At 48.3% G+C, this 22,994-nt stretch overlaps 1 protein-coding gene and 1 long non-coding RNA gene across 2 annotated transcripts; both read right to left on the bottom strand.

Annotated features, from left to right (window-relative positions):
• Positions 1 to 1,458: 1,458 nt before the first annotated feature.
• LOC149340998 (alpha-tocopherol transfer protein-like) lies at positions 1,459 to 17,191 on the bottom strand. The gene is made up of 5 exons (XM_089549957.1): positions 15,310 to 17,191; positions 12,138 to 12,377; positions 8,781 to 8,974; positions 3,566 to 3,676; positions 1,459 to 2,875 (listed from the first exon to the last, which is right to left on the bottom strand). Exons 1-5 carry the CDS (start codon positions 15,464 to 15,466, stop codon positions 2,645 to 2,647), a joined length of 933 nt encoding a protein of 310 aa, XP_089406083.1. The 5' UTR covers positions 15,467 to 17,191; the 3' UTR covers positions 1,459 to 2,644.
• A 142-nt stretch (positions 17,192 to 17,333) lies between these two features.
• LOC149340997 (uncharacterized) lies at positions 17,334 to 22,605 on the bottom strand. The gene is made up of 3 exons (XR_016283686.1): positions 22,138 to 22,605; positions 21,565 to 21,717; positions 17,334 to 17,949 (listed from the first exon to the last, which is right to left on the bottom strand). It is a non-coding gene; the product is annotated as an uncharacterized LOC149340997 (long non-coding RNA).
• Positions 22,606 to 22,994: the final 389 nt, after the last annotated feature.

Genomic DNA, 22,994 nt, shown 5'->3' with positions numbered 1-22,994 from the left:
GGAAAAAAAAGCGGGGGGTGGGGGTTCGACTTACCTGTACCACAGCACCTCAATTGACACCCCCTAATTTGGTCTGCAACGCGTTGGTACAGCGGGAAAGTGCGCAAGCTATTCACACGCCTTTCTCTCAAGAACCGCTGTGTGTAGCGAGGGTTAACTTTCCCCGTACTGATTTGGGCAACTGCCGCTGGTGTTGGAGTGGCGTGGCGGCCATCAACGTGCTCGTGTTCACCGCCTACTTTTCTTCGCGATCTTTGTCGAGGTACACAAGGAAACCGAGGCACGGCTTGACATCGGCACCGCCTACGGGCGCACCTTCAAGAACTTCGAGATGAAGTACACATCTAAGCCTCTGTCGCTTTCTTTTACTCCCAATCCAGTGGGAAGGTTGTGATGACGCCACCAGGTCACGTGATCTAGGCGGCACACCTGGGTTGCTGCTCAGGGGATTTTTCACTCACAACACCAACGACGGCGGACTTTCTGTACAACAGAAGCCGTAACCCTACACTATCATGTTGAAATCTCATTTTCCGGACAAACATTTAAACGTGACAACGTATACCAGTAGCTCTGTGGATCTGGTTCCTGATCTGTAAAGCACATTTTGCGGAGTTCCCTTGACACCCTATAGTAATATGTGCAGGTGACACAGCGGTAAAACTCCTGGATTATCAGCCCAAAGCTAAAGTTTTATCCGCTGCTCTCGCAAACACGCAGGTGCACGCGTATTACGGCGTCCCGTATACCAGGCCTCCCGTGGGTCGCCAGCGGTTCCGGCGGCCCGAGCCCACGCCCCAAGGCGCGCTAGACCTGGACGCCAAAAGTGAGTCAGTCACCATTAGTGTGGCGCCCAAAATCCGTGGCTCCGTTCGGTCAAGGTACGCCATCTACACCAGCTAAATTTGACAGGTGCCAGCAGAATGAAATGTACTCTCCTCTCTAGAGGTGGGCATGGGGTTAGAGTACCGGGGAAGACAATAATGGCGGTCAGCGAAACAATTAAATATACAACTGCAATCGATTTGGAGTTGCACGGTTGAACAGGAGAGTGCGTTCCATTCATACAGTGAAAGCATTTATTGCGGTATATGGCGGTTCATTCTGAGATGGACAGTAAGTGCCCCCTTTTATGCTACAGGTTTCCGCTATGAGCTTGAGTGCGGATGCGTACGTCTTTCAAAGTGGCTGCTATACATGGAATGCGCCATGTACATTGAAAAAGGTGTGAAAGGCGTACGTGTCGGAAAGGGAGCTATCTACCACGAATGACGAGTAGTTGTCTCAATGTGACTGAGTACATCTCAGCTACAAGAACCAGAGTATGTATACGGTGCCCGATTAGGCTTTCTAGTCTCTTCTCGCGGGTGCTGTCACAAGAGCACAGCTGCGCCGCTTCCTGTGTGGGTTTCAAGATGATATCGAGGAGTAAGCCACATATCTCGGGCTACTGAAAAATGCTTCCCGGAGACCGAATGAGTGCGCTGAGTAAGTACCGCCGCTGTGTCGGGAGTCCGGCGTCCCTTTTCCCTTAGCCGCCGAGCCGACCGCTTTCAGTATACTCACCCTCTCCGCCAAAGTTTCTTGAAGTGACGTGACAGGCCATCCACTTTGCTGCAGTGGAAGCCAAGATGCAAGGTGTCTCTCGCCTTCCTTGAAAGTGCCTGCAGCACACTGAAAAGGCTTGCAGCTGAGGCTTACCCATATTACCCTAGGCAACGCTATCGTGCCTAAAGCTTCTCAGCGGCGAACATAAAAGGCAACCTGACGCAGCGGATAGGATAGGAAAACTTTTAATGCCCAACAGAAAGATGGTAGCTAGAAGGCCACCCGCCTAGACGATGGCCGAAAGGTCCTTGCTCTCGACGGCGGCTTCGGCCAATCGGTCGAGTTGTAGTTGAGTCTCCGGGTCGGAGCTCAGTAGAAAGGCCTCCCAGTGATATTTCGACTTTATGTGTCGTCCCTCCTGAAGGGCATGAAGACACTGTCATAGTATGTTGTCCAAGTTCGCAGTTTGCGCATTTTTCTGAAAACTGCCCTGGGTGCATAAGACTCCAGAGGGCCGGGTTTGGAAATGTATAAGTTTGTAACCGGCGCCAGCAGATGGCTTGGTATCTAGTTAAGAATCTATTCGCTCGAGAAAGTCCAGCTGTTTGAAAACGATAGGGCTCCGTAATTTCTCTGTATACCACCATGAGATCCCTGACTGTGAAGACCACCTCGCTCGGGTCCGCCCGGAAGGAAAATCCTCGGGCGAACTCGTGGGCCGTCTCATTATTAGGCAGGGATGCATGTTCTGGCGTCCAGACTAGCGTAATATTTCGGTCTATTACATGATGGCTTAGAATTGTATTCGTCAGGGGGGAGACTCGACCCCTGCTGAAATTTGGTACGGAAATTTTGGAGTCACTGATATACTTCGCTTTTGTGCCCACACAAGCTAGTGCTACGGCAATTTCCTCTAGTCTCAACAGAAAGGCAAATGATGGCAAGCAATTCGAAGGAACTCAGGAATCAGAGAAGAGTGCGTTGCGATGCCTGCTGCAAAGAATTCTTTTTACTTCCAGGGACACATATTGCGCTAGTGAATTTCCATACACCACCCGGGTGCATTCCTCCTTGGGGTCTGTTGTCCCGTTTTTTGTCACAAGGAAGTGCATTCCTGCGGCCGCACGTTGTCTGCAGGCAGTGCGTCCGCATCGCTCGTACAACACCCGAAGCGGTTGTTTGCTTCGAAGCTGGATTCGTTGGCTTCCACCTCCTTCCAGAAAGCATCGACGTCGAGTGGCGGTCCATGACCTCCGTATTCTTCTGGCAGTGTCTCGGGTGGAATTTCTTCGTGGAGCCGCTCGAAATTTTCGCCGTGGAACCTCACCTAAGCGAAAGGGAAACGTTATCCCCGTCAGTCACGATAATCCTAATTCTCACTAATGTAACTTATGAAGTCAATGGAAATTGCCTTATGGCAATGCACGTCACGCATACTGGAACGATAGTGGCAAAGCACGATACCGGCCCATCACAGTCGGACGCGCTGGTTGTGCAGACAGGCACTGAGGGTGATCAGAAAGTAGCAGCAGCCGTCGATAAGCTGGCCTGGTCGAGCAACCTCCTGCTTCCGTACTCTTATGAAATAATGAGCGAAAAGTAGGGTCGTCTACGTATCGCACAAAGATGGGCGCCTATAGCAAATTCTCTTCTACGAGATCACCTAGCTCGAGCCCCCAAAATTACCGAGAAAATAAAACCCAGAAACGAAGGGCCTTAAATATCGTATACAGGTCGCCAGTTGTCACCATCATCTGGCGCACATTTTTTCCATATTCGAATGATCGTCGTGTAGTAACCGTTTTGGGCTCGCTGTATTGCTGCATAAGCCGAGAGAGGAAGCAGCACGGAAGGTTGCGAACAAAACCAAACAGCGGGAACTATGTTTTCAAAGCAACACAGTTCCTTCCACGACGCTCCAAAGCACAGGCTGCGTAACGTTGCCGGCTTCCTCGACAGGTCGTGGCACCTGTATCTCCCTTGCCTTGTCCCCACGGAACTGCAAGCGGTCACTTACCCTTTTGATTAGCTTGGACTTCACGAAGGGCCTGACGAGCGCAAAAAGTAAGTCGAACGCATACGACTGTCTTACGATGTGCACTGCCTTCATCCGCATCGGCATGCAGTCCTGGAATCAGAAAAAAAAAAAAAGTCGTACTGTGACATGATGCCGTCACTTAATATGCGTTCGCTGAGTAATATCTTTCATTTCGACAGGCGGCATGCTCTACATCTAGACCTACACTAGCCACCGCTTCATCATCGTTATCATAATCACCCTGTCTACGCCCACTGCAGGGCAATGGCCTCTCCCATTTCTCTAACTGGCCCAGTCCTGTGCCACCAGCTGCAGCCACCTTATTCCCACAAACTTCCTAATCTCCTCCGTCCATATCATTTTTGGCCGCTCCTTGCTATGTTTGCCTTCTCTTGGATTCCAGTCTGTTACCATTAACGACTATCGATTATCTTGTTTTCGCATTACATGCCCTGGCCATGCTCATTCCTTCATTTTGAATACGACATCATTAAGTGGCGTTTCCTCCAATACCGCGTCTGCTCATACCTATCATTTTAATTCCAATAGCTCGCTGCGTTGTGCTCAGTTAACCCTTTTCGATAGCCACCAAGTTACTGCCCCTCAAGTGAGTACTGGCAAGGAACAGCTCTTGCATATTTTTTCTCTTGAGGGATACTACTAAACTGCCATTCATGACCTGGGAGTACCTGACAAATGCGCTCCACCTCATTCTTATTCTTCTATAGTGATTTCACTCTCGTGGATCAAATCTGCGGCCACAATCTGTTTTAAGTACCTCTTACTATTGTAAGAGGTACTCGCTGCCTATTGTAAACTGTTGTTCCCTTCCGAGACTGTTGAACATTACTTCAGTTTTCCGCATATTAATTGTTAGAGCCACCGTTCTCCAATGCTTGACCAGGTCCTCGATCATGCCACCGCTTCATTTTGATCTTAATAACAGCCTTATGAGAGCAGCAGAAAATTTTCTGCAGTGAGGAATCATGTCACACCACGCAATGTCTTATTTGTGCTTTAATTTTTATCCAATGTTCATGGGAATCAACCATGTCGAGTAGGTTTGTAATAAGAGAGTAATTCATTAGCGTTTACCCAAGCGCAGCCATACGGCTTTAGAGCTTTCACAGAAACTTCGTTGTTAAAAAAATTCGTAATGGTCCGGGGATAGAATTCGGGACCACCGCTTAGCTAGGGCAGCCTCTCTACCAACTAAGTTAACCAGAGCGCCTAGCACGTGGTAGGGTGACAGCGAACTGATGAACAACCCGAAGTGGGAACGGTATTAATTCATTGTGTTAGGAGAATCCCCCAAGGAGGAATAGATTTGTAATATTGGAGTAGTTACTCATATTTACGCATTTATTGTATGTGGTAAGAGTAAGAAGTCGGTACCCATATACAAATATGAATTGCTTACACTCCAAGATATCACAGCAACCGCGCTCTTTATACGACGCGCTGAAATGTGCCTCAGAAGTAGACATGTTTAACATTCTCAGCACGTAAAACATCATTTGTTTTTTAGACCTTTAGACCCTTCGCCACTCTTTCTTTTCCTCCTCGCTCCCATTTCACTGATATAGTAGAGGTTAGTTTCCAATCCTTAACTCGTCTCTCGAATCAGTAACAAGGTAACCATGTGGGCTAGTTGGTGTACATCAGACATAACCTCACCAGCGAACGTAAGAGACACCAGGAGAAGAACACAGGACAACGCTGGACTAACAACTGAAGTTTAATCGAGAAACGGCCAACCTAGGTCACCAGAAGACGCATGCGTATCAGACACACTAAACAAAACAGACAAATACATAAGTGGCAGATCACCGAGGAGTGGATACACGCTCCAACACTGGCAAATAACAAAATCCAGATAATTTCTCTATCGATCTTGCACACGCACACTTCTGCTTAGGAAATTAACTTCCTTGCTAGTGAGATGCAAGGACGGTGCACTGACGCATGTGTCACTGCCTTGCAGCCTAACATGAAAGGCCTCAAGGATTTCCCTCTCCTCCCTGTTTTTTCCTTTTCCGATAACAGAAATGTTGTTAAAACCTGGAACACATTTTTTACAACTCCTGCAGTGACGTGGGAGAGTATTTTGATCTGACGAATTTTTCAAGGAATTATTATGTTCGCGTGCCCGGTCATTAACACATCTGCCAGTTTGGCCCGTGTACACCCTAGCACATGACAGGGGTATCTTGTAAACGACCCGAGTCGAACAAGCAACGAACTTGTTAGAATGCTTAACAGTGCAGCTCTTGGACTTCTTCCCCTCACTGGCCTTCGCAATTCGTGAACACCAAGCTACGACTATTTGCAGACGACTGTGTCATATACAGCCCCATTCGTCATCCCACTGACAGTCACCTCCTGCAAAAAGACATTGATGCAATAGCTGCATGGTGCAACCGATGGCTCATGCCCTTAAACCTTGAAAAATGTCAACTCTTGTCATTCTCTCGCAAGCGCACTGTAATCCAGCACACTTACAGTATTAACACGGTTCCGATTGCTCCAACAACATCCTACAAGTATCTTGGTTTGCATCTGACATCGACACTATCTTGGGTAACTCACGTCCAAACGATATGTTCCGATGCCTCTCGTGTCCTAGGTTATCTCCGGCGAAACCTGAAATCAGCATCTCCAGACGTTAAAAAACTGGCTTATCAAACATTCGTCCGTCCCAAACTTGAATTCGCATCATCTATCTGGCATCCATCCCAAGCATACCTTTCCGCCGAAATCGAGGCCATCCAAAATCGCGCCGTCAGGTTTATCACCTCTGAATATTCCAAAGAAGTTAGTATCACTGCACTCAAACGCTCTCTTTCCCTCCCATCACTTGAATCACGCCGCATAATTTCACGTCTTTGCCTGCTTCATAACTTCTTCCATCATCCAGCTTCAAGACACCCACTTCTAAAATCCCCGATAAGAACTTCAAGTCGCCTCAGCCATAGCCACCCCATAGCCGGTATCAAGACCCGTACATTAGCAATGAATAGTTCATTTTTTCCCAATGCAATAACACTCTGGAATGCCCTACCTAACGACATAGTTTTATGCAACGATTCAAAATCTTTTCGTACAGAACTGGCCCGTCATCTTCAGAATAAGTGAATTCCTTGTCATTTTTAACACGTGTTGATCACTGACTTTCATCTGTGCTCGCTACCGCAAGCGAATTTTTTTTTTCTTTTGTATGCTTTCACTGAACATGTAAACCCTTTATCTTTTATCTTTATTTTTTTTTCTCTTTAGCTTTGAAGTTTGTTGTGTGTGTTCATTGTGCGTGTGTTTTTTATGCTTCTTTTATATGAATTGTAGCCCCCTCCTTATGTAATGCCCTTGGGCCTTTAAGGATGAAATAAATGAAATGAAATGAAAACAAACCAGACATCTTACAAGGTGCCGAGAACACTACCGTCACTCCGTGCCGTTGTGCCACTTTCTTCAGGTTATGCGACACACCGTGAAGATAAGGCACCGCTTCAACTTTCCTCCCATCCAGTCTAGCACTTCCGGACCCCCGTGCGCTCTGGTTTTTAATCTTCTGCAGCATCGATTCACCAACTGCAGTCAGCACGTCATCCCGACAACCCGCATCGCTAAGGCGACGGACTTGCTGATGAAAGCTGTCATTCACTGCATGTGGGCAGCTCTTCTGCAAGGTATTCCCTAGGCAAAGGTTAGCTATGGCTCTTTTAATCGGCTTGGAGTGCGATGAAACATAAGGCAAAAGCGCTTTCTGAGTTCTGGGTGAGTAGCTCCAGCAGATGTGGCCTTCGTTAAAGGTTAGCAATAAGGTTTGACAACTCTGGCTAGGTTTGACAACTCTCTTCGACGCAGCCTAAATGACGACCACGTTCTACGTGTGTTCAGATATGTCCACGATTTTTTAATAATTCTTAAACTTGCACCTGGTGACTCGCTCCCAACTGTCGTCAGCAATGTGCTCAGTGTTTTTCATGACTGTGCCAATGCACTGAATTTTACGCATGAAATGCCTAGTGACAATGCCATTCGGTTCCTAGACTTATTGCTAACCTTTAACGAAGGCCACATCTGCTGGAGCTACTCACCCAGAACTCAGAAAGCGCTTTTGCCTTATGTTTCATCGCACTCCAAGCTGATTAAAAGAGCCATAGCTAACCTTTGCCTAGGGAATACCTTGCAGAAGAGCTGCCCACATGCAGTGAATGACAGCTTTCATCAGCAAGTCCGTCGCCTTAGCGATGCGGGTTATCGGGATGACGTGCTGACTGCAGTTGGTGAGTCGACGCTGCAGAAGATTAAAAACCAGGGCGCACGGCGGTCCGGAAGTGCTAGACTGGATGAGAGGAAAGTTGAAGTGGTGCCTTATCTTCACGGTGTGTCGCATAACCTGAAGAAAGTGGCACAACGGCACGGCGTGACGGTAGTGTTCTCGGCACCTTGTAAGATGTCTGGTTTGTGTTCACGAATTGCGAAGGCCAGTGAGGGGAAGAAGTCCAAGAGCTGCACTGTTAAGCATGCTAACAAGTTCGTTGCTTGTTCGACTCGGGTCGTTTACAAGATACCCCTGTCATGTGCTAGGGTGTACACGGGCCAAACTGGCAGATGTGTTAATGACCGGGCACGCGAACATAATAATTCCTTGAAAAATTCGTCAGATCAAAATACTCTCCCACGTCACTGCAGGAGTTGTAAAAACTGTGTTCCAGGTTTTAACAACATTTCTGTTATCGGAAAAGGAAAAAACAAGGAGGAGAGGGAAATCCTTGAGGCCTTTCATGTTAGGCTGCAAGGCAGTGACACATGCGTCAGTGCACCGTCCTTGCATCTAACTAGCAAGGAAGTTAATTTCCTAAGCAGAAGTGTGCGTGTGCAAGATCGATAGACAAATTATCTGTATTTTGTTGTTTGCCAGTGTTGGAGCGTGTATCCACTCCTCGGTAATCTGCCACTTATGTATTTGTCTGTTTTGTTTGGTGTGTCTGATACGCATGCGTCTTCTGGTGACCTAGGTTGGCCGTTTCTCGATTAAGCTTCAGTTGTTAGTCCAGCGTTGTCCTGTGTTCTTCTTCTCCTCGTGTCTCGTTCTTTCGCTGGTGAAGTTATGTCTCTTGAATCAGTCAGTGCAGCGCAGATGTCGCACTCTCACACTCACTCCCCGTAAAGAGTAAGGATCGCTGAAAACCTGGATGTATTCGAAAGCTTTCCTCAGGAGACCGATGTTCAAGCACCATAGTTTCTCAGCAGTGAACCCAGCGAAGTCTACGAGGAGCACGACTCCTAGAGTTTGCGCCACAGGGTCGCACGCCATGTGTTCGAGACAGATGAGGCCGGCCCGGTGGAGATCCATGTAGGGCACTTCGTCAGGCAGCCACATCCCTAAGAAGCAAGAGGAAAAAACTTTATACGAGGCCGGTACGAGAGCCCACAGAAAAAGAGCGCTTGCATTGCTAAGGCCCGCTGGTCATCAGACTTCATTTGAAGCCATGCAATGCAAGATAAAGGAAACAAGATGAGGTAATGGCAAGGAGGTACGGAGTTAATGGCGGTAATATCTCCCTTATCTCCGGACAGCTGGGATAGTAAGCGGTCCCACGCCATCCGAAGTTGCAGAGCATTAGTTGGATGAGGACAGCGTTAGTCTGAACTTCGCAGAGGACAAGCGCATGTTCCGTGTTGAGTAACGGCCGCATTTCGATGGCGGCGAAATGCAAAAACGCCCCCGTGCTGTGCGATGTAAGTGCATGTTAAAGAGCCACAGGTGGCTTAAGTTAATCCGGAGCCCTGCACTATACGGCAACCCTCGTACTCCATATGTCGCTTCGGGACGTTAAGCTCCAGTAGGAAGTTAAGCGCCCAGCAGTTCGGTTGCTTGACGGACTAGCGCCAGTTGACCGCCGGTGAGGAAGACTCCAGCCAGGCAAGCCAAGAGGCATGGGAAAGAATGGACTGAATAGTGACGGGGTGATGGGGAAAGGAAAAGAAAACGATGCTTTAGGTTAACATGGAGAAAGGGAAAGTGGGTTGAGATGGGTAGAGAGGGTAGAGGTAGAGACGCACCGGGCTGATGATGAGGGCATCGGTCTGCGCCTGTCAGAGGACCTGCTCAGTTTGCGCTCTTCGCATATTACGGCGCCATCTGCAGACGTTCCATTAAGGAGCACAACAGACTGCGAAACATGGCACAACAACTCATGACTTGCTGCTGGTCTGTGACCTGAAAACAAGGCCACACCTAAAGGGACACTGAAATGATTTCGATGGTTACAATCTAAACCTAAAAATCTGTAGAGGCGGTATTTGCGAGTATCTGAGTCATGTTTAAAAGCTCTGCGTAAACCCTATAACTTGCTAACAATGTTAAAAATTGCTTTTCGCAACCGATTAGGGCGACACTTCACCGCGCGTTCTTAGCCGTCCTTCCCTACGTAAAGTGGCCAATTTTGGCGCGCCTTCTCATTGGGCGTACCCAAGTGACGTCAGTGGCATAGCGTGCAGCGGAGTGCAACCCCGACCTGTTTCTTAATTTTTTTTTCTGGCGCGTGGTCGTGTACGAATTGAGGGGGGGGGGGGGGGGGGGGGGGGGAGAGAAGGAGCGCCATTTTTAATCGCCGATACATGGGTGTAAGGAAGGCAGCTTAAAAAAAATTCCCAGTGCGGCGACGAGCGAAGCAGTACCGATTTCTCGTGCGCTATTCCTAACGTCGGCAAATATCATTCCATGGTCCCCTTTAAAGAAACTGGCCGTGCACTAAGCCAGTCGACTTGGTCGCTAAAATAAGGGCGCCTTGGTTCCGCCATTTTCACTCAGACAGCGCTCCTGAAACTAGAAGACCACTGCTTCAGGATAATTACTCGATTCTGAGGCCGTTCAGCCTAGTACATGCGAGACCTGCTAGATTAGTCGGCAGTTACGTGATATTTTTTTTTTTCCAGGCTGCCTGTGTTTTCAGAGGAAACTCCGTTGGTTATTGACAGACAACATACTCGATGGCTGTACCAACTGATCGTGTTTTGTTTTTGTTGTTTGTAGTATAGGCATAATACCGCCCCATACAACCCATGGCCCACACCATACGCCAAATCGTCATAGCACACAGCCTTAGTATAGCCTGGCCACATGTGGATGTAACATGCCATACCGGAAGTGGGCTTTTCCACAAATCTGAATTGGCCTAAATAAGAAGGCCGATCTAAAAGGTTCGAACTGTTACAGCTTGACTGATCTACACGAAATGATTTTCCAGCCCACGCCCATAGCACTCGTCCTGTGTAACCTCTAACCCCCACAGCTCTTCTAGCGAGAGCTCTGCCGTCTTGCTTTGGACAGCTGTGATATACTTCAGCTGTGACTGAGTGACTTAGCAAGGCAATTTCATCAGCGAATCGCAGATTACTTAGGTATTCTCCATTAACTCTTATCCCCAACTGTTCCCATTTCAGGCCCCGGAATACCTCCTGTAAACAGGCAGTGAATAGCATAGGCGAGATCGTGTCTCCTTGCCGGACACCTTTCCTTATTGGAATTTTATTGCTGACTTTATGAAGAACTATGGTAGCTGTGCAATTGTTATAAATATCTTCCAATATTTTCACATAACACACTTTCTACACCTTGATTCCGCAATGCCTGCATGACTGCTGAGCTATGGAAAGAAAAATGATAGGTGTAACGTTAAGAGATCGGAAGCGGGCAGTAGGGGTGAGGGAACAAACGCGGGTTAATGACATCCTAGTCGAAATCAAGAGGAAGAAGTGGGCTTGGGCAGGGCATGTAATGCGAAGGCAATTGCGCTGGTCCTTAATGGTAACGGAGTGGATTCCAAGAGAAGGCAAGCGTAGCAGGAGGCGGCAGAAAGTTAGGTGGGCGAATGAGATTAAGAAGTTTGCGGGAATACGGTAGCCGCAACTGGCGAAGGACAGGGTCAGTTGGAGTCATGGCAGAGGCCTTTGCCCTGCAGTGGGCGTAGTCAGGCTGATGATGATGATATGTATCCTCTTGCGAGAAAAAAATGTTCCAAAAACGAGGCGATGACATTCTTAGCAGATGTTTACTCTGGCTTAACTCTGTGATAAAAACAGATAGAGACCGTTTCGCCACCTATTCGGGTGGTGTCTTCAATGCACCGGGCATCTGAGAGATGTCGGAGCCAAATTAGCCGTCGATGTCGACTCACGCCTCCTGTGGGGTCCGTGGAAACTCCTGGAACCTTGTTTTATCCCGAATGGTCCACCCGTGTATAATGCTAACTGACACGTACGGCAGTTTTGAAGAGCATAGCCTTCCTGCCGAATGTCCACTGACTATGTCGCCCGCATAGGTAGTAAACTGCTAACTTTTTTTTTATAAAGTTCCGTCAAGCCAGAGCATAAATCTGCTCGTAATCTAATTGACTTGCGAGATTTCGCGTACGGTTCAACGATGACGCTAAGAAGTATAAATTCTTAACACGCGTGCATATATGGAGAGAGAAAGAAAGGCATTTTAATGAAAGGAAAGGAGGATAGGTCGGCCGGCGGTAACATATGGCACGCCACTTGCCCGGCCGGTATAGGAAGATGGGGCGACCACGGACGTCTTTCTGGGGCATCACCATATAAAGCGTCTGAACAGCTGGCCGTAATCGGCTGGGCAGGAATTCGTCGTACACGGAACCGCTGGAGGCTCGGTTCCTGTAGTAGTTTCGGACACTTCGCAGAGCTGACTCAACGTCGTACTTCCGGACCCGCAGGAAGCGCAACAGGAACTCGTCATCCTTCCTGCTGTTGAGATCCAGTTCAGCTGCGGGCCACGATGAACATGTTACCGTGTTAGCAGTGGTAGCACCATAGCTGGATATCACTAGCTGGCATCCCCCTTGAATCGGGGCGGTTGGTACGGCATGCGTTATTTATTTAGTTTTTTTTTTCTTTTTAACTTGTAATGATATTGTTGCCATTTCCCATTCTGATCTATCTTCCATATTCTGAGCTATATTACTCTGATCACTGCGATCGTTCGTGAAATTCTTCCATTCTGCTTTCACGCCACAAGTACTTCTTTTGCTCGCCTCCGCTGCTTATGTGTTAATTTTGCTCTATTTCTAAAACCCAGAACTTCTGGAAGTCTGACGGCGACCTCGCCGACACCCGGATGTGTAGCTTTAGTGTCTACCAAAACATATTTAATGTTTTCAACACTGCTCCTGCATGCTACACAAATACCGTATGCCTTCCTGCTTATGCTTACATCTATACTGATTTCAATTCCAGTTCCTACTAAGACCCGGTATGCTATACCTATACAATGTACAGTACTGCATAATGGAAAGTTGGGCTAGTTGGAAGCTGTTCTCTCTCTGTCTCCGTTTTGTTTGCGCCGCCATTTTCATCAATATACAGTTCCCCCGTTGCTCTAACTGCACTTCCTCTTAAGCCGACATGGAGCACTCCATTCTCTTTCCCCGTCGCTCTCACCTCCCCCCACTATCCTAATTCCCCTCCCCCTGCCTGGGCCATCTGATTGGTGGACCCCAACAAGTGCTAAAGGCGAGCCGTGGTCCGGCTGGCCATCGACATTCCAGGCGTCTAGATTCAGACCGGCAATAAACGTGTTTTCTTCCTCCTCTATATTCTCATGTTCTAAGGCAACCTGATTTAACCTAAAAAAGCAGGGCACTGCCTCTTGAATGAACATACAACGTTTCTTGCTGAATTTCGCTCTTTTCGGGGCCTGAATTTTAAAAAAAAAATGATTTTTAATGTGATAGCATTATAGGCCCCGTTACGCACGAAATCCGGCGTCGGCGTTGTCGGCGTTGTGGGAGATATAACTATGGTGCGTAGGGCGGTCCAGGAAGCCACCCCCGGAGAAGCACCATAGGTAGGCTACGTAGGTCACGTGACCTTGTGGCGCCCTCACAACCTATGCATCGGATTGTGAGCAAACTAATCACCCTCGCAGATGGCAGTTAAATTAATGGTTTATCTTGAGAGGTTGCTCGGTATGAGCAACTTGGGTCGCATATAGGACCCACCGGTGGCAGCGCCTGCCATCGCGCATCCCTTAACCGCAGCACGATTGCGCAAGGACTGGTACGAGGACTCCCAGGGGCATATCAATGTAAAGTTGAGAATTATCAATTCCGCTTGTAACTCTATTAACTCTATCACGTCAAAGATATCCTTAAGGAGGATCTTAAGTGTCGCCTCCAATTTGTTTGTTTGTCTTTTGTCTCTATTTAACAGTCTCGAGTTTGTGATCTTTCTGTTTATGTTCATGGCAACTTCATTTTCCCTGTTGTTGCCTGTGTGCCCTGTATGCTTTGTAGTCCTTTACCTACACTGCATGCTCACGTTTTTACAGTACAAGTATCCGAAGACTTCGGATTCTCAAGCTTCAGAGCACGACCAACCCATAACACCCTCTACAGCTACGTTTGTTGTCTTTCCATGAGCATTTTGAGCCAATCTTCCAACCATTCTCTGGTTTATATCTAGTTTTTGTAGCGTATCTCATTTCAAGTACACTGCCATGTTCGTAAATGTCAGCACCGGAACGATTACACCTTTTCACAGTCCTCGTATTAGATTATAGCTATAGTATACCCATAGCGCTATATGTTTCATTATGGCCACGTTCCTCTCTAATTTCATTTTGAGATGTTCCTCATGGGCCTTTAAATAACCTCTTCATCCATTAATCCACACACCCAGATATCTGCACTTCTCTACGTGCCGAATTTCACGCCCCTGTATTCATGCTATTCCAATGCCACAATCATTAAATGCCACTGCTCAAAATTATTCGACACTGAATTCGAATCAAATATTTGCTGTTTCCTTAATTCTCATTGATTTCTGACCAACGCCAGCCTACACCAGGTACAAAAACTTCGAAACTAATATGTGCGACCACGTTAAAGTAAGGTTTTGGTACGAGTGGGGATTTACGGCAAGTGCTGAGGTAGTGAAAGTCGCGGGAAGTTGTGAGGAAGTGCACCTATAGCTGGGCACAGTAGTCACGACAGGTCGGATGCGTGTTTACCAAACACAGCCGCTTACGGCGCAGCTCGTGATTTGCGCATTTTTTTTTTATCCTGAGTACCAGAGAAGACAACTCTAAGCGCAAACCCTAAAATTGTGCAAGTAGACGCTAACAGGAAAATTTTCTGCAGCAATATGTGACAAAGAGCGGCCATGTCGTCAGGGAGACAATAAAATGTTGACTGTACGCAATAAACAACCGAATGTAAAAGAGGCTGGGTATGAAGAAGTACAAATCAAATTCTGGGCGATAAATTTCATTTTGAAAGATCATGTTCACCCCACTTTTTCCAACGAATAGAGCCTTAAAAGATATGCACGGTGCAAACGAAACCGCAGCTATTCAAGTGAAAGCAAGTTGCTATGAAATTTCGCGAGCTGCACTTCATTTGTTATACTGCACTGTCCGCAGCTTCACGGACTAAAATTGCTGCACATTTGTGAAAATTATCAATTCTTGCTCTGAAGCAGTACTTAAGTTATTTCTGTATTGTTCACTGAACTGAAAGAAGCAGTTTGCTGAACTTTCAACTGAAAGTTACGTGACGACAACCGAAAGCTGAGCAAGTTGGTGTCGCACGGGATACAGTCGCGTTTCGGCGGGAGGTTTCGCGAAAGTTCGTCTGTCTGAAAAGTTCGTTAAACTGATGTTCGTTCGGTTAGTCTATTTCACAGTCACGGCCACTCACCTTCCAGGAGGCGCCTAACTTCTTCCAGGGCTTCTCGCCTCTTCTCGGGTGTTTCTCCCAACTCTTCATGAGCTATTCGCTGCAGACGAGCAGAAAGCGCGCCCTGTGAAGTGTCGATCATGTCGTCGAAACATTTCTTCACGTAAACACCCGACATGCCGGAGATTCGAAAACAAGAGTTGCGGCCAACTGGCACAAGTCACCCGGCGACTTTTTGCACCGGCGTGTAGTGCTGGAAATGATCATGACTTCGCACGCTATATAAGGTAAACCAGTCGGTTCCGGACGAGAAAGTCCCTGCATAGCCAACATCACAACAAAGCAAGCCCTCGGGTGTCCCTGGCGTGCGGCGACCTTAACGACGCAAATCTTCTTCACGGTCACTTACCGCGCCCGCAGGGGTTCGCAATCGATAAGGCTTCCTGCACTAACAGGTGGGGGGGAAGGGGGGCGGGGTGGAGGGGGCTCTGCGGTCGTCACTCTGACCTTCGTGTTTGAAAGGACGCATGAGGCGGCGAAGACGCGCTCTCCTTCTCCACTGTTGGGAGATTTTCAAGCAGGCCATTCTTTGCATAAAAAGAGCGCAGCAGAAAGGACCATTCCATTCCTGCTTGACTCCATTCCTGCTTAATTTTTGCAAATAAATTATAGGTAACACAGCTCAGGGTTCGATGGAAACCCGTCTGGCGAGGAATACTCTGCATGTTAAGAAACAAACACTCGCCAAGGTGAAACGAAGAAAAACGCAAAAACATTGACGCTTCGGCACCGCTACGGGTGCACAATGAGACAGCGACCCCCGTTCCAGGCGCTGCCGCTAGACGTCACTCTGCGCGATGCAGAGCGCAGACACGGAGTTCGAGCACTCTAGACAGGTCTGCGGACGACTGTACGTGTGAAGGAACCGCTAGGGAAGACAAGTTACCCTGGCGCTGTTTACGAAATTCCTTACAAAGAATGCAACGCAACATATGCAGGCGAGACAAGGGATTTCAGAAGGCGGTTCAAAGAACATCAGCGTTAAGCCAATAACGGAAAAGTGGCTTCCATCGCCCTATCAGAACACCATCAAATCATAGGTCACTTGATCGACTGGGATTCCGCGTGCATACTTGAAAAGGCGAAATTCTTATCTACGCGCCTGTTCTAGGAGTCCCTTGACATATTCAAATGACAAGCGAAGCAGTAAACAGGACGCGGAGGAATCTACCCGAGATATACGTACATATGCTCTGTGCGCCACGTTTTTCCTTCATAAACAACGACCCATCTGTTTCTGTCTCACTGCGAGCAAGGCACCCACAGCGGTGTCGAAACGTCAATGTTTTTACGTTTTTCTTTCACCTGGGCAAGTGCTTATTTCTAGACATAAGTTAGCCGCTGATCGTGTCGTCCGTACGAAGGCATTGCAATGGCCTGTCGTGAAGTGCCCCGCCGGGTCTATTTATGACCCCTGCGCGGCGGCCGTCAAATAGTGTGGCCTTGCGTTCATATAGCAGACGCTGAACGCTAATAGCTTAAGTCATTTTTATGCAGAACAGCAAGTTTACAGATAAAATATAAATTCTCTTTTACCTGCCGCTGCGCACGCGTTTGCTAAGTGAAGGCTAACAAGGTGCTCTCGTAGAGGCCTGGCCGAGTGCATTTTGAAAGGCGCTGCATGAGAGGCAAGAGAAAAATAAAACAGCGACTTTCATTCAAATTTATACGAATTTCATATGCGCAACAATTCCGCATTGTCATGTGCAATATTGCCAGCTCACGCAGAAGCTTGTATCCCTTGAATTTATCCCTGTGCGATGTATCCCTGTGCGATGTCAGTGCACGTTAAAGATCCCCAGGTGGTCGAAATTTCCGGAGCCCTTCACTACGGCGTCTCTTATAGCCTGAGTCGCTTTGGGACGTTAAACCCCATAAACCAACCAACCAACCTTTGAATTAATTTATTTATTTATTTATTTATTTATTTATTTATTTATTTATTTATTTATTTATTTATTTATTTATTTATTTATTTATTTATTTATTTATTTATTGATGAGTACTGCAATCCCACAAGAAACTTTAGCAGGTTGGGTACATGAATACAAGAAAAGGAAATACAAGTACAAATGTCAAAATCTCAGGCAAAAAGCTCAGAGATAAAAGTCACAATAATGAACAACCGCTCAACGGCAATAAACAGAAAGGGGAAAAAAAGCTCAGACAAAGAAGCAACAGTATTACACAACCACTCATCGGCTGTAAACAAAGAAAATAATACGCAGTGCAACTATTACAACCAGTCACTAAAAAAGAATATTTAAACATGATGAGCAAGTACAACAAAATGCAACAACAAAGCAGAAATTAGGGAAAACAGAGACTTCTGATAAATGATGCCACAGATTGATGTAACATTTCGTTGTTGGTAAAGCGAGTCGAGTCCGTTACTGTTCTTGGGAAAAAAGAATATTTGAAGCAATTGTTACGAGGGCTAAAAGGGGATAATTGTCAGATTGTGTCACTGCCTAGTGTTCAATTCATTTCGATGTTTATTTGCTTGTTCACACAGCACAAAAAGGTTAAAAGAACTGTCTGGAACCGTTGCCGACATCTATAGCAAATGGGTCCAGTTCATATGTGCAAGAAAACAGGCATCTGTAATAAATGTAAGAGAACAAAACAAAACCAATAAATATGAAAAAGGAAGCAATACATGACGCATAGTGGACAATATCACATACATGAGAACAGTACAACACTATACCGTTTCGAAGTGACTGACAAGTGTCCCCATTGTGGTGTTGCATGGGTGGTGGTGGTGAAAACATTTATTACGAATGAGCAGGAGGTATGTTTGGATCAGCCCGTAAGGGATCCTTACAAACACTAGGTGGAGGTCCCTAGTATGGGACCCCAGTGGCGGTTGCCGCCGCCCGGGCGCGCCCGACTAAGGCTTGTTGGGCCTGTAAGTCGTGGCAGCCGAGCAGGGTCGCCTCCCAGTCCTCCCTGGTTGGGTTGGGGATGGGGGGAATAGCGGGGTTGGAGGGGCAGGCCCACACCATGTGATAAGTGTCAGAAGACACTGCACTACAGTGTGGGCAGCTGCCGCTAAAGGAGGGGTCAAAATGTTTTAGCGCTGCCGGGCACAGCAATGTATTGGTGAGAAGGCGAAGAAGGAGCCGCTCATCCGCCTTCTTAAGGCCTTTACATGGGCTAGGGTAAAGGCGATGACAATTTTGATAATATGTTGTAATATCTTTGAATGTATAGACCGGATTAAAATCGGGTTCCTGATCGGACGGGGAGGAGAAAACAGCCCGGTGAGAGAGCGCGCGGGCGGCTGCGTCTGCTGCCTCGTTTCCTGCCAACCCCTGATGAGCAGGGGCCCATATGAGGTAACGGTGTGCGGAGTCCGTATCCCGTATGCAATTTTGGTATATTCGATAGGCTAGGAAGGGAGTGCAGCCTTGTTCGACGTTCCGACAGGCCCCTCGCGAGTCGGTGATTATGTGTTTTGAATTGGAATGTGAGGCCGCGAGAGCAATCGCGACCTCTTCTGCTTGTGTTGCACTGCGGGCTCTGAAAGTTAGGCCGTTAACTGTGTTGCTGTTGTGAACTACCGCGGCCGTGTACCATCCCCCGTGGTGAGGGCCGGAGGCGTCCACGTAGTATGCACCTGTTTTGTTGCCATAATATCGGGCTAGCGCTTCCGCTCGTGCCAGGCGCCGACCATTATGGTCTTCATGTGACATGTCTGCTGGAAGAGGCCGCACGTGGAGGGCACGTCTCCACAGTTCCGGGATGCGAAACCTGTCTTCCATTGGAGGGGTGTGTTGGATATGGAGTCGAGCAAGAAGGCGGCGACCGACTCCGTTAGCGACAAGCGCGTGTACTGGTTTGTAAGGTGCGCCTCCCGGAGTTCCCGGAAAGTATTCACCACCCCAAGAGCCATAAGCCGGCTGTTTGAAGTAGTGATGGGGAGGTCAAGGGCACGTTTAACAATTTTGCGAAGGATGGCCTCAAGGGCGTCCTCCTCTTGTTTCCGTAGGTGGAGATAAGGAGTCGAATAGAGAATTCGACTGGTTACAAAGGCGTTTGCCAGCCGCAAGGCATCCTTACTTCGTAACCCTCCGCGTTTGTTGGAAACCCGGCGGACCATGCGGCCCACCTGGTCCCCCACCTTACGGAGTTTGTCCAATGTAGTGTCTGGCCGCCTGTGTTTGTGGATGTAGAGTCCGAGTACCCGTATCTCATCACTTTCGCGTATGGGACCACTCTCAAGAGAGAGAGATATTTTAGTTGTGCACTTCTGTGAGGGGCGGAGGTGCACAAATTCCGATTTTTGAGGGGAACATTGAAGACCGCAGCGGCGGGCGTAGCGGTCTACTATCGTCGCCGCTGTTTGCAGGCTGGTTTCAATGTCTCCTGTGCTGCCCTGCGTGGCCCACAGAGTGATGTCATCGGCGTACAGGGCGTGCTGTACGCCGGCGACACCACTCAGCTGGGCCGGCAGGTGCATCATGGCTAGATTGAAGAGCAGCGGGGAAAGTACCGCGCCTTGAGGGGTTCCCCGCGTGCCGAGTAGGTAAGGACCATGGTCTCTATCTTGAATTCGAATGTAGGATTGACGATCTATTAAAAATTGGCTTATGTATTGGAATGTATTGAGGCCACAGTCGGTGTGACTTAGGTTAGTGAGTATGATCTCATGTGTTACATTGTCAAATGCCCCTTTAAGATCCAAGGCGAGTACTACCCGGTCATTATGGGGGCATTCGAGGGGGTCAAGGACTTCCCGATTGAGTTGCAGGAGGACATCCTGTGCGGATCTGTGTGGGCGGAATCCGAACATGGTGCTCGCAAAGACTTGTTTGTTTTCAAGATATGTAGATAACCGATCCCGCACCATCGTCTCCATTAGTTTGCCCACACATGAGGTGAGAGAGATGGGGCGGAGGTTATCTGTGTCAATTGGTTTGCCAGCTTTAGGAATAAAAGTGACCAAAGCCGTTTTCCACTCGATTGGCAGGGGGGTGTCCCCGCGCCAAATCTCATTGACGTATTCCAGGAGGGACTGGTATGCCAAGTCGGGCAGGTTCGTCAAAAGCTTGACGGTGACCTTATCCCGTCCTGGCGCAGTGCCCCGTTTCATTTTGGCGAGAGCCGCCCGCAGATCATGGAGCTGGAAAGGTTGATCCAGCTCCGTGTTCTCTCTGCCTGCATAAGAGTACGCAGATCCACGGGGGTCTTGGGCTGTACACAGATACTGGTCCCGAAGTTTCTGTGCCAGTTGAGTCGTGTTGCCAGAAAAAGCGTGCAGGGTTCGGTGCAAATGTTTTTGTGTTTCGGTTCGTGTTTGTGTTGGGTCGATTAGGGCTAGAAAGAGACGCCACGTGTTTCGGCTGGACATTTGTCGCGCGGCCGTGTTGCATCTATCTACCCAGTTGGAGTCGGCGAGTTGGGCCGCGTACTCTGCCGCTTTCTGGGTAAGCTCGGCAATTCGAGCTTTAAGCTTTCTATTGTGTTTCTGGCGTCGCCAACGGCGGACGAGGCTGCGACGGGCTTCCCAGAGGTGTAGAAGGTGGTTATCCACGTCCGTGACCGCCTCTGAGAGCTGGATGTGTGTTTCATGCGAGGAAAGGTGTGCCAGCAGCTGTTGGGACCATGCTGTGTAGCCTTGCGCGGAAAAGGGTGTATTATCAAGTGAGTTAAAATTTTGCCTGAATTTCGTCCAATCTGGGATATGGGCTTGTGTTCTGGGACGCTTGAGGGGGCGTGTGCGTAGTGTAGTGTTAATGATGCAGTGGTCGCTACCGAGGGTCTCCTCGGTGTTGAGCCAGTCTGCGTGTCGTATGTTGCGAGTGAAGGTCAAGTCCGGACACGTATCCCGTGTCACGGAATTTCCTAGCCGGGTTGCATGCGCCCGACCAGTGTGACGAAAAACACTTGCTGTGGACTTGCCCGGCTACAGCTTCCGTGAGACGATGCTTCCTAAGGTAGGCCTAGCTGCGATGGGACGTTGCAGGCGACTATCGCAAATGATAATCGCTTTATCGCGAACTTTTGCCGCTTTTTAAGCGAGGCTTGTTTACACTCCTTTTTATAATTTCCTTTCCCTTTTTCATTATGCCTAATGGCAAACAGCTCGAATAAAAAAAGAACGCTTGCTTTTCCAGTTGCCTCATGCAAACACCTTCCCCATGTAAAGCCGATGCTCAGTGCAGGTGGCACAGCACTCGTTTTAAAATTCACAGAAGGCGGAGAGCTCACCCTGTGGCGCCTTAAAGCCTTTGCTGCTTCCGCATTCTATCGTCCCATTTTGTTCAGCCTCTGCGCCAGCAAGAGAACGCCGGACTCGATGCAGGAATCGGGAAGGTCCCTGCATACGAGTAAACTGCATTTCGGTTTTTCAAGCGCTGTCTTCTGAAATGAAAATAAATTTAAAAGAAGAACATGTTTACGCGCTGCAGACACCAAAGCGTAATCGCTTATCTCGCCGCAATTAGTGCCCCTGTTTCGGAAAGCGGCTCGTATGAATAAACAGCAACACAACTGTAAAATGAACCATTAAATCAGCAGTCTATACACTTTCCTATTAGCGGGGGCACAAAAATTCGGACCGCGCACAAAACTCACCGCATAAACGGTTAGTTCAACTGGACTGTTGTCAAAAGTTTCCCGCCTTTTTTTCGGGCGCACGCTAACCATGCCTGTTTTACATGACCAAAAGTTACGTTGGGCCGGGCTGACAAAAGGTACAAAAACATACTCAGCGCATATTCTCTTCTGTCGAACTGCACTGAGCTTTTGAGCAGAACTCCGGATAAAACAGACGAGTCTCACCTTTACGGCCTTTGTGTCCACTGCCGGGCAACCGGGCTCAGTGCTAGTCCTGGGTGATCTGCAAACACAAAATATTCGGGCGCAAGGAAGTTCAAAATGAAATGCCGAATGCCATATAACGGGCAATAACTCAATACATACAGTACATACATACCAAAAGACAGGAAGAATAGAGAAATTGCTCACGGGCAACACGAGCGCGCGTAGCTCCCACCGTCCGGCCAATCTCCTACTGCAAGCAATGCTCGGCTCGGCTGTAGCTCGGCTCAAACATGACCAAAATCCCTGCCTCTCCCGTAAACGAGAGTGGAGTAAGCATGAAATGTTTACGGGCCTAATGTCATCTCGGTGGACACCCGAACCGCACCGTACAGGAAGGGAGGAACGCCACCACCCGTTCAGCGCGATGCCTTGCCATTTGAACGCAAGGTTTTTTGAGGAAAGGAAATGGCGCAGTAATTCTCTGCCATCTCGGTGGACACCCGAACCGCACCGTAAAGGAAGGGAGGAACGCCACCACCCGTTCGGCGCGATGCCTTGCCCTTTGAACGCAGCGCTTCTCCCCCGGGCCCCTGTGCGCCTGCGCGGCTTTGCTTCGATGCGCGAAGCCCCTAAGAGATCACGTATGACAACGAAGTGTAACGTGGCATTTATGTGCTTTTTGCACGCGTTATTAGAAATCGGAAATTATAATTCCGTGCATTATCAAACCCACAGCTCCACTGATATCTTGATAAACATTGAGAAGGCACAGGCAGCAGTTATTTTTTGTCTCGTTTGGAGACCAACCGGCGCTTGCATACCGGTCGCGTAGGAGGGCTTAGAGAGTCTCGTTAAATCTCGTTAAGTCTCGTACG

The sequence above is a fragment of the Amblyomma mixtum genome, chromosome 6 (genome assembly GCF_055824585.1).
Source record: "Amblyomma mixtum isolate Tamu chromosome 6, ASM5582458v1, whole genome shotgun sequence".
Taxonomy (NCBI): Eukaryota; Metazoa; Arthropoda; class Arachnida; order Ixodida; family Ixodidae; genus Amblyomma; species Amblyomma mixtum.
This window is presented reverse-complemented; position numbering and strand designations above follow the sequence as displayed.

What these genes read in the sequence shown, in the direction of transcription:
- LOC149340998 (XM_089549957.1), bottom strand. Translation starts at nt 15,466, where the DNA reads ATGTCGGGTGTTTACGTGAAGAAATGTTTCGACGACATGATCGACACT. An exon ending in AAGCTTTCGAATACATCCAG is followed by an intron (nt 3,677 to 8,780) that starts GTTTTCAGCGAT and finishes TTCTGATTCCAG; the next exon opens with GACTGCATGCCGATGCGGAT. An exon ending in AGTCCAAGCTAATCAAAAGG is followed by an intron (nt 2,876 to 3,565) that starts GTAAGTGACCGC and finishes CCTTTCGCTTAG; the next exon opens with GTGAGGTTCCACGGCGAAAA.